The sequence below is a fragment of the Lithobates pipiens genome, unplaced genomic scaffold (assembly GCF_037356315.1).
Source record: "Lithobates pipiens isolate NorthernLeopardFrog02 unplaced genomic scaffold, aLitPip1_a1.2 Scaffold_8, whole genome shotgun sequence".
In the NCBI taxonomy this organism is placed as follows: domain Eukaryota; kingdom Metazoa; phylum Chordata; class Amphibia; order Anura; family Ranidae; genus Lithobates; species Lithobates pipiens.
This window is the reverse complement of record NW_027507903.1, coordinates 4,556,662-4,568,156: the sequence shown is the minus strand read 5'-3', so window position 1 is coordinate 4,568,156 and position 11,495 is coordinate 4,556,662. Positions and strand designations below refer to the sequence as shown.

The window sequence follows — 11,495 nt, the reverse complement described above, 5'->3', positions numbered from 1 at the left end:
CTGGGGTCCCTCGGCGGCTGTCTCTGCTTCCTCCCACAGGTACTTCTCACATTCATGCGAGCTCCCTCGTATGGTGAGAAGCACCTGCGGGCGCGCTCCCGTGATACAGCGAGCGACTATAGCCTCCGGCTGTATCACACAGCCCCGCCCCCCGGCGCGCTGCGTCATTGGATGTGATTGACAGCAGCGCGAGCCAATAGCTGCGCTGCTTTCAATCCATCCACTCCAGCCAATCAGCAGCCAGGCTGAGCAGCGAAGAGGACGGCGGGGGCGAGCGCGGGATTTTCGAGGGGTCAGGTAAGTAAAACGGGGGGACTGGGGGTGCCGGCAGTGTGAGATGTTTTTTTCACCTTAATGCATAGAATGCATTAAGGTGAAAAAATATTTACCTTTACAACCCCTTTAATGTGCATAAAAAAAAAAAAAAAAAACATTATTATTATTTTTTTTTTTACTTACCTTTTAATGCCTGTTGCTATGTGGTCCCTCAAAATCTGCCTCCTTCAGCACCTGGGCTCCTGACATCACTTCCCTCAGCGCAGAAAGGGAGATCACCTCTCCCCCCCTCCCTCTAGGCCGGTGATGGCGAACCTCGGCACTCCAGATGTTTTGGAACTACATTTCCCATGATGCTCCACTACACTGCAGCGTGCCAGAGCATCATAGGAAACGTAGTTCCAAAACATCTGGGGTGCCAAGGTTCGCCATCACTGCTCTAGGCAATCATCTGGGACATGTGACCGGTCCCAGATGATTGCGTGTCCAGTCACGGTGTCACCCGCGCATGCGCAGTGGGTGCCAGGCTGTGAAGCCACAGCCCGGGCGCCCACGGTTAAAAAGCCGGCGCCGCCGAGTGGAGGGGGGATACGAGCGGGGCTTCCATCCCCCGCATTGCTGGACCCTGGGACAGGTAAGTGTCCGATTTATTAAAAGTCAGCAGCTGCAGTATTTGTACCTGCAGACTTTTAATTTTTAATTTTTATTTTTTAAGTGGAACGTCGCTTTAAGTATACCATAGTAACGTCTTACAAAATGATCTTAAAACACTGAAGACGCAGACTTTGTGAAAATGAATATTTGTGTCATTCTCAAAAATTTTGGCCACGGCTGTAAACAAAGTGTCCAACGTTCATTTTGATTTATTATATACAAAGTGTCCAGTGTTCCTTTTACTTTTCATATACAAAGTGTTCAATGTTCCTCTTGCTTTTTATATACATGGCGTTCAGCGTTCTTTGGGATTGCATAAACAAGGATGAAAATGAGGGGTGTGAAGTTCTAGTTGGGTGTGAGTTTATGTAGGGGTGGAACGTTCTAAATTAAAAGACCTACCAGTAGTTCATCAAGTCCCTAGAGGCACCTCCACACCTACAATTTAACACCATGGGGCGTTCACAACACACCGCACATTATATCCAGAGTGTTACCAGCCTCATACCTCACATAACTTCACGTAACTCAATCATCCACTGAGTACGCATTGCAGAACGGATTATGAGGTTGCTAACTTGGCAGCTACTTCAGTGTGATGTAATTCTTGTGTTTTAGTAGATACCATCGAAACTATTTATAGCCAAATCGTTTCGTTTTGAATACGGTAAGGAAGATTTAGAACCAGGTTATTATTGCTGCCCGTTCTAGGTAAATTCATTGGGGAGAATTAACAAAGAATGGCCCAAGCCGGCACCATTCTTTTAAACCAGGGATATGTAATTAGCGGACCTCCAGATGTTACAGAACTACAATTCCCATGAGGCATAGCAAGACTCTTAGAGCCACAAGCATGACAGCTAGAGGCAGAGGCATGATGGGACTTGTAGTTTAGCAACAGCTGGAGGTCCACTAATTGCATATCCCTGTTTTAAACCATGAAAACTTTGCAGATGCCGCTCCTAATTAGCAAGAAGGCCCCTTTGTTAATTGATGGGCGGGGTTTTATTCATTCGATCACTGACAATTTTGAAAAAAAAACGCATTATTTTTTACTTTTTGCTATAATAAATATCCCCCAAAAATATATAAAAAAGTTTTGCCCAATACTTATTTTTCTACATATTTTTGGTAAAAACAATCGCAATAATCGTTTATTGATTGGTTTGCGCAAAAGTTACAGCGTCTACAAAATAGGGGCTAGTTTTATGGCATTTTTATCAATAATTTTTTTTTTTACTAGTAATGGCAGTGATCAGCGATTTTTATTGTGACTGCGACATTATGGCGGACACGTCGGACAATTCTGACACATTTTTGGGACTATTGGCATTAGTACAGCAATCAGTGCAATTAAAAATGCACTGATTACTGTAAAAATGTCACTGACAGTGAAGGGGTTAACCACTAGGGGGCAGTGTAGGGGTTAAGTGTGTGTGTGTTTTTTTAACTGTAGGGGGGCGTGGCATCTGACGTCACTGATTGTCTTTCCCTATAACAGGTAACAGACGATCAGTGACAGGCTCAGTAGGAAGCATGAGGAGAGGTTTGTTTACACAGACCTCTCCTCGTTCTTCAGCTCTGTGACCCGATCGCGGGACACCAGCGGCGATCGGGTCTGCGGGTCCTGCGGCCACGGTCACAGAGATCATGGCCGGGCAACGTACAGGTATGTGCCTGTGCCCAGCCGTGCCATTCTGCCAACGTACATCGGCGTGAAGCGGTCCTTAAGCGGTTAATCAAGCAACAGATGCTGGTGTTGAGTGGTGGCCCTTAATGCAGGGCACAGGGGCGCCACCCCCTTAATCCATGCATCCAGCTCCCTAATCTACATGCGGGGCACAGGACGCATGGATTCCAATGGGTTCTAACGTGATTAGAGCCAGAGGCTCTAATAGACTTCAAAAAAGGGTGAGCTCGGGGCGCAGAGCACTGCTACCAGTCTTACTAGTATCTCCAGCGCTGACAATCCTGAAGCTATCATCCTCCACCTTTGTCCAGGAAAAAAGAAATCACACTGATTCAGGCAGATCCGGCATTGGTGGCATTGTGGTATCCAAGTAAAATATCTCAGTGAATATCCACATAAAATGCCGCCAAAGCAAACCTAGAGCTCTAGCCTAGCCATACAAGACACCCCACCCCTCCCATTCTTTCTATTTGCATGGTAGCACTCCCCCTGTTGGAGTCGCTGATGTCCCGGGTCCCCACTGCTGCACAGACAGTCACATAGCATTTTCCTTCATTCACTCAGAAAACAGTCCTTGGCTTGTTTTTGTTGGGTTTTTTTTTTTTATTAGGGGATGACTTGGATAGGGTTAGGGAATTATGGGATGCCCAACTTGAAAATGTTCAAACACAGAACCAGGGACGACTTGCTCCCTGTTTGCAAAAATCTGCGTTAGCGCTGAAGGGCCGCTCGTTTTAGCGGCGCTATAGCGCTGTTTAAGCAGTGCTTTTTGGCCGCTAGCGGGGCGCTTTTAAAGAAGCCCAAAGAAGGGTTAAAAGCTTCAAGCAGATAATCGTTCAGGTGTGAATGGGGAATTAAAGTGATTGCAAAGTCTTGTTTTTTTTCCTCTAAAAATAACAAACATGTTATTCTTACCTGCTCTGCTGCAGTGGCTTTGCACAGAGTAGCCCCGATCCTCCTCTTCTTGGGTCCTTCGCAGCCGCTCCTGGCCCCTCCCCTCCTGTTCAGTGCCCCCGCAGCCAGAAACTTGCGGTGGACGTGGTATACTTGGACAGAGGGGTGGCGGTGGACGTGGTATACTTGGATAGAGGGGTGGCAGTGGTTGTGGTATACTTGGACAGAGGGGTGGCGGTGGACGGGGTATACTTGGACAGAGGGGTGGCGGTGGATGTGGTATACTTGGACAGAGGGGTGGCGGTGGACGGGGTATACTTGGACAGAGGGGTAGCGGTGGATGTGGTATACTTGGACAGAGGGGTGGCTGTGGTCGTGGTACACTTGGATTTTGCAAAAGAGTTCGATACAGTTCCGCACACACAGCTCATGTGTAAGGTAAAGTCTACAGGTTTGGAAATATCAGTTTGTAAATGGATAGAAAACTGGCTAAAAGACAGAATTCAGAGAGTCGTGGTTAATGATTCTTACTCTGAATGGTCTAAGGTTATCAGTGGTGTGCACCAAGGTTCAGTGCTGGGACCCTTACTTTTTAATATATTTATAAATGATATTGAGTCTGGGATCAAAAGTAACATTTCAGTCTCGGGTCGGGATCGATCTGTGACCCGCCGATCACCGAGAAACGCTAAAACGAGGGCAAATTGCCGCTAAAACCATACGCGGCCCGGAGCTCGGTGTGAAAGGGCTCTTAGTGATGACTAGGCCTCACATAGCAACGTCCTAAGAGTATTCCAGTCAGGCTTCATATAGGTATTGTGAGGATCAAAGTATAAGAAACCAAGATGGTTGACAGTATGCTTCACTAAATGCTTATCTTGTCTGTATTCTTTCTTAGTATCTTAAAGACACCTCATCCTTAAGTCCGGGTGGGTGCAATCACGTACACATAAGAGGAAACCTTATCTTAAGGACCATCTGCCACATCAGCTCTAAAAGCAGAAGACGCCTAGAGAATTGCCTTTTATGGAAATTGTTGTTGTGTTTCAACATTCCTGAAGCCTGTCTTTTGTGCATATAAGAGACCTGTGTTAATAAAGAGTCTCAGAGTTGGGTGCAGTCTTCTGAGCAGAAATACTGAGAACTTCTTTCCGTGTCTCTTTGCTTAGATAAGAACTCTAATAATAATTGGGAAACGGTAACATAACTTGATGAGTAGGTGACTTGCTGTAGTCACACCTAACATTTTGGCGCCCGAACAGGGACTCGCTGAAGAAACTACAAGAGGCGAACGAACATAAGGACGGAACGAAGAGGTCGGGCAAATCAGGAACCACAGACAAAACCTGCGCAGGTAAGAAAAGCTTTATTTTCTTATAAACTCTGTGCTTCTTAGATTTGTGCCCACCCGATCTGTCTGTATTGTTCTTCAGGTAAAACCAACCTCTGTAGTAAGCGAGTCTTGAATTTAATATTTGACTTATGTTACCGTTGTTTCTTGTCTGTCTCCTTGTCATCTGTCTGTTGTGACTGAGATAAGCCCTGTTTGTATGGTGTGAATTGAAACATATATCATCCCAATGAGTAACGGAATGCGCCTTTAACTCGTAAGAGTACTTTGGGGGTCCGACACTTAAGTTTGATATACGCTTTTTGATTCATGAGCCTAAAAACGGGTTGAAAGTATAAGTCCTGACTGCCTCGATAAAGCAGGAATAAGAAACGAATGCTGAGAGATTCCATGGTAATGGGAAGGGAATAAGGTCTCCACAAAGTCCGGAGATCTAGTTATATGTGTTTGGCCACCAAAAGGAATGCTTGTATATGTTGTAGCCGTCAGTCTGGTCATAATATTTGTCAGTTGGCTAGCATATAAAGTAATTCGATTTCAGAAATCTCATCCAGGAGAGGTTTTTAGTATTTTGGCACCCTAGGAGGAGAAGGCAACGAGACACTTAGTAAGTGATCCAAACGCCACCTAGGCAAGACTGTCAAAATGGGCCAGACACATGGTAAACCCCAGGAGGAATCTCAGAAATGTTATGCTGTTAAAGACATAATTACAATGTTGTATGGGAAGGACAAGGCACAGGGCATGAATAGAGTTCTCAAGAAATTTGGAATGGATGGAGAAAATGGGCTAAGTGTAGAAGGTTGGGAGAATATAAAGAGAGACAGACAGGGAGAGGTCCTGCAGAACAGATGGGTATCACAAATACAATGTTTAATTAAGGTTTCCAACAGGGCTAAAGAGGAGGGATGGAAGTATTGTCATGAACAGGGTGGATGGGACATGAAGGTCCGACGCAAGAGTCTCCCTTCAGCTCCCGAGGATGGAGTAGAAACGGAAGGTACTCCACCTCCTTATAGCACTACCAAACCGGGTAACGAAAGACCAAAACTTTATCCTTCCTTAAGAGGAAGAGGATGGGTATGCCGAGTATGCGGTACCCAGAATACAGACTGGGCACAGGAATGTGTACATTGCGGAGCTCAAAGACCAGAGCCCGTAGCTCCAGTCCACAGTCGGACTAGGGTAATACAAGTAAATAATCCAAATGCGGGTCAAGCAGGACAGCCACCTACAGTGACTCGACAAGTCGTTCTGAGGACATGGACACCTTGGTCGGCTGACACTCTTATGGCATTAATACAGAATGCTCCTGATCCCGTAGCAAAACCTGCCGCATTCTGTAGATTCGTGACACAATTACTAGACACACATGAAGCAGCTTGGCAAGATGGGGAAGATTTGTGTAGACATAAAATGACACTGACGATGTTTAATCAATTTATGAATGAAATTGCTCCACATAGACCACAAGGGGATCCAGCGGCAGATCCACCAGGAATACACCCCCGTCATATAGACTCTAGACCCCTGTTTATTAATCAGTTACGAGAATTTTGCCAAGGGAAACAGCAGGAAAGGGGTTTGACAGCGCCCATAAAACAGGCCCCAGGTCAGACTGTTACAGAATTTTACCTCAACATGGAAAGCATGATGGCTGACGAAGGTCTAGATTTAGCCTTACCCGTCACCATTAGGGCTTTCAATCGACAGTTTATGGAAGGACTAGTACCCCAAATAGGTGACAAATTGAAGGCATGTACTCCCGAATGGAGAGCCATACGGGACAGAGGAACATTGTTGCAGAAAGCACAAGGCATAGAGGCTGATTTAGCAGAAGCTAAACACAGAAGGACACCGGGAGTTAACACTGTTGCCCGGGTCAATGAAGGAGGGAATTCCTCCCGTAAACCTCTTACCTGTTATTACTGCAACAAGGTGGGACATATAAAAAGAGACTGTAGGAAAAGAATAAAAGACGAACAGGAAGGAAACACGGACAGAGACACGAGGGACAACAGACAGAGGCGTACCAACGATAGGGACGATCCGACAGCATGACTTGCCCCAGTCCTAGCTGAATCAGAGAATAAAATGCTCCACATGTTGATGAAGGTGGAAGGTAAACATATTCCTTGTTTAGTTGACACAGGAGCATCACGCAGCTTATTATCTGATTCAGTAGTCCCTCCACACATGACATCCCGTGACACCATACCCATAAGTGGTTATGACGGTCTTTTGTCCGATGCCCCACTGACTAAACCTTTAAAAGTAAAAATAGGGAATCACATGTTTTGTCACGCTTTTTGATTTCCAGAGGAGCCCCTACTAATTTATTAGGAGCAGATATTCTTCAGAAAATAGGAGCAAACATTACTTATCATCCAGATGGTATGGTCACCCTAGCAATAGGAGATGACCCTTAAGGGTCACAATTCTGTCACAGGTTCAGCCAAAACCCATATCAATGGCGAGGCAGCTGCGTCTGCAATGCACCTTGCTCCTACCTCCCAATGTTACCTTCCAGCGATGCACTTCTTTTAACTTAGCACAACTTTTACCCTTACAGACAGATTTGACAGGGGGGAGTAATGGTGAAGGCACAGCACAAGAAACTCAGGATTCTGACACACTTTCATTTCATGACATAACATCTGATGAACACGATTGTTTTCAACTTATGGAACAAGAGACCACGGGGTTCCCACATGTCACAGACACACCCATTGCAAATGCAGAACACACACTGTACATAGATGGTAGTAGATTTGCCGATGACAAAGGTAAATATCACACAGGTTATGCTGTGGTAACGGACACACAGGTAATTGAGGCAAAATCACTACCAGCACACATGTCTGCACAAGAAGCGGAACTAACAGCTTTAGAAAAAGCCTTAGAACACTTAGAGGGACAAGAAGGGAACGTTTACACTGATTCTGCATACGCCTACGGTGTGGCACATGATTATGGCCACATATGGAAAGCTAGAGGTTACCTTACAGCAGCAGGCACACCTGTTAAACATGGTGAAGGAATCAAAAGAGTCCCGAACAATCTTCAAAAAGTTAAAAGAGTAGCCATTATGAAGATAGCGGCACACACGAGCGCAAAAACAACTGAGGCAAAAGGAAACGCATTTGCAGATTTAGCTGCAAAGAAGGCAGCTCTAGGGGAAGTAAGCCCTGAGACCTTAGCCACGGTACAGGTGAGTATGCCCGAAACCACATGGCAGCAGCTGATCGAACTACAGGAACAAGCAGGGACTACTGAGAAGGACCGTTGGGTTAAGGAGGGAGCTGCACCAGGCCTTGACAATGTATGGAGAGAGGGAGAAAAAAATATGTCTACCCGCTTCTCTATACCCCGCAATGGCAGCGGCTGTCCACTTGCCCACTCATGTCAGCTCCAATTCTATGTATAGGATTGTAAGCCAAGGATGGCTAGCCCCTGGATTCAGTAGTACTGCAAGGAACTACTGTGCTGCATGCCAAATCTGTCTGTTAAATAACCCAGGACAGAGAGTGAAAACCCCACGTAAACATCAGGTCCGGGCCCAATATCCCTTTCAGAGACTGCAAATTGACTACATACAAATGCCCAAGAGCGGCCCTTTTGAATTTGTTCTCGTGTGCATCTGCCTATTTTCAGGCTGGCCAGAAAGTTATCCTGTGAAATCAGCTACGGCAAAAGCCACCGCCAAGAAACTGATTACTGAGCTGATACCTAGGTTTGGTCTCCCAGAAACAATAGAATCGGATAGGGGGACACATTTCATGGGAGAAATAATGCAAAATGTGATGGCAATGTTAGGGGTTCAACAAAGTTTTCACACCCCTTACCACCCACAGAGTTCAGGATCAGTAGAAAGAGTAAATGGGACAATAAAGCTAAAAATACAAAAAGCCATGCAAGAGTTAAATAAACCATGGCCTGAGTGTCTACCCTTAGCTTTGTTCTCTATTAGGTACACTCCAACAGGAAAAACCGGGTTATCCCCATATGAAATACTTTTTGGAAGTGTACCCAGATTAGGTTTATATTTTCCTCAAAGTATGCAATTGCAATGTGATAGTTTAACTACATATGTGATACAATTGCGACAGCGTCTAACTAAAATCCACAAGAGTGTGTATTCTTCTCTTCCAGACCCTAATTCTGTCACAGGTACTCACGACTTACAACCGGGAGACTATGTGTATGTAAAGAAACATACCAGGAAGACACTGGAACCAAGGTTCGAGGGTCCTTTCCAGGTGCTATTGACTACAGCAACCTCAGTGAAATTGGAAGGGAAACCTACCTGGATCCACGCTTCACACTGTAAAAAGGAGCCAGTCGGCAAATGACAATATGTATCTTTTTATTCTTTTTGTTTCAGTAATCCTGACCAATAGTTTGGTTACCTCACAGAATGAAATTCACAAGGATGAAGGATTTTCTAAAAAAATGTTATTACTGAAGTTTAAATATGCTTATGCTCGGAAGTCAGGATATGAGAAATGTTGGGTTTGCAGTAAATTACACCCCAGCACGGCTAAAATACCACTGATGGCAGTTCCTATAAATTATACTGATCTTGCTAACAGTAGCATTAACATAATTGGAACAAATACCAGCAAGACAGTAATGTTTAAATCAAATGGCCTCGCCTTTCCCCCTGATTGGTGTTTCAACCTAGGGAACACAACGGGAGGAAATAGAGAATGCCAAGACAGCAAGTTTAACTTGTCCATTGTCGTATTAAATGGAAGCTTCTACCCCAGTAATACCAGTACACACCAGACATTATCTGACTTCCTCACTAACATTGTGGATAATAAGGTTAGGTGGTTAGTGTCCAACCTTTCCCTCTATGGATACACCTCTCGTTATAGACGTAATATCAGTTCAAGTCCAGTAGCCTTAGGAAACAATATATACATCTGTTGTGGGGATAAGTGTTATACCTGGATACCTAGAAGGGCTCAGGGATGGTGCTACCTCGCAAGTTTGGTACCAGTAATGGGAGTAGTGGGTGATGAACGAGGTGATCACCTACTAGAAGCTAGTATGCACCCCAGATATCCCCTCAGATATCGTAGCAAAAGAGAAATATTCTTAGAGCAGGACATGGCATGGGCTTGGTTCCCGTCCTGGACAGGATGGGGTATAGACTTAATGAAGCGACTAAATAACTATACTGGAATAATTAATGATATTTTGGAGAAAAACTCTGATGACATTACTAAGTTAAATCTAGAGACCAGAGCCATCACAAAACAAATAGAATTACATGAGTTAGCGATTGAAAGTATGAGTGCAGCATTAACAGGACTCTGTGAGACCACAGAAGACTATGAATGTTGTACTTGGATACATAACACCAGCATCGAAGTACCCGACTATTATGACATCATTGCACAACACCGCACGGAAGTAAAGGATCTACAGGAGAAGGCCCGTAATATTGGCCGTGACTGGGATCCTTTTGGTGGAACTTTTAGTTTCTCAGGGTTATTTTCTTGGTTCAAGAAGGCAGCAATGATGATTATAGTAGTGCTTATATTCATATTTCTCATTTATTTGTGTTTTAAGTTGTTTATGTGTTTTTGCAAGAAAGCCAAGGTAAATGCTGTAGAAAAGATGGAACTTTTGTAAGTTGATAAGTTGGATAAGATAGATGGATTTAGTTTCTTGACATCACCCATCTTTCAGAAAGGCCACTCTTCCTGAATTTTAGATGTTGGTACTATCCAGGGGGATGGGTGTATACCCCTCTGACAACTCGCGGTCAGGGAGAGTACTTTGGACATAGGCCGACTAGAACTTGTTCAGGTGGACCCAGGATAAGAGGGAAGGGTGATGTCAAAGGGGGAAATTGTGAGGATCAAAGTATAAGAAACCAAGATGGTTGACAGTATGCTTCACTAAATGCTTATCTTGTCTGTATTCTTTCTTAGTATCTTAAAGACACCTCATCCTTAAGTCCGGGTGGGTGCAGTCACGTACACATAAGAGGAAACCTTATCTTAAGGACCATCTGCCACATCAGCTCTAAAAGCAGAAGACGCCTAGAGAATTGCCTTTTATGGAAATTGTTGTTGTGTTTCAACATTCCTGAAGCCTGTCTTTTGTGCATATAAGAGACCTGTGTTAATAAAGAGTCTCAGAGTTGGGTGCAGTCTTCTGAGCAGAAATACTGAGAACTTCTTTCCGTGTCTCTTTGCTTAGATAAGAACTCTAATAATAATTGGGAAACGGTAACATAACTTGATGAGTAGGTGACTTGCTGTAGTCACACCTAACAGTATGTATACACCTATAGCAAGGGCTTTATTCAGCACTAGTCAGAGCTGCTCAGTTTGTTTCTAATCTACAGATTCCCCTTATCTGCGTGTGCAGTTTTTTTTTTTGTTTTTTTTTTTTAGTAAAGGTGAACTAACCACTTGGCGTCTGCGCTATAGCGGAATGACGGCTATACAGCGCGGACCTGAATTTCCGGGAGGCCGTCGTAGGACGTCCTCCCCTGTACACGCTCTGTGATCACAGAGTCACCGGTCCCGGCCCTTTACCACGTGATCAGCTGTCAGCCAATGACAGCTGATCACGTGTGTAAACAAAAGCTTCGTAATCTTTTTGTTTTCT

At 44.6% G+C, this 11,495-nt stretch overlaps 1 protein-coding gene across 1 annotated transcript; it reads left to right on the top strand.

Annotated features, from left to right (window-relative positions):
- Positions 1-4,605: 4,605 nt before the first annotated feature.
- LOC143963590 (uncharacterized) lies at positions 4,606-10,660 on the top strand. Its single transcript, XM_077473269.1, has 2 exons — positions 4,606-4,868; positions 9,018-10,660. The coding sequence occupies exon 2, from the start codon at positions 9,222-9,224 to the stop codon at positions 10,506-10,508; it is 1,287 nt and encodes a 428-aa protein (XP_077329395.1). The 5' UTR covers positions 4,606-4,868; positions 9,018-9,221; the 3' UTR covers positions 10,509-10,660.
- The last annotated feature ends 835 nt before the right edge of the window (positions 10,661-11,495 follow it).

Bases quoted from the DNA above. Each gene is read 5' to 3' on its own strand.
- LOC143963590 (XM_077473269.1), top strand. From the start codon at position 9,222: ATGTATCTTTTTATTCTTTTTGTTTCAGTAATCCTGACCAATAGTTTG.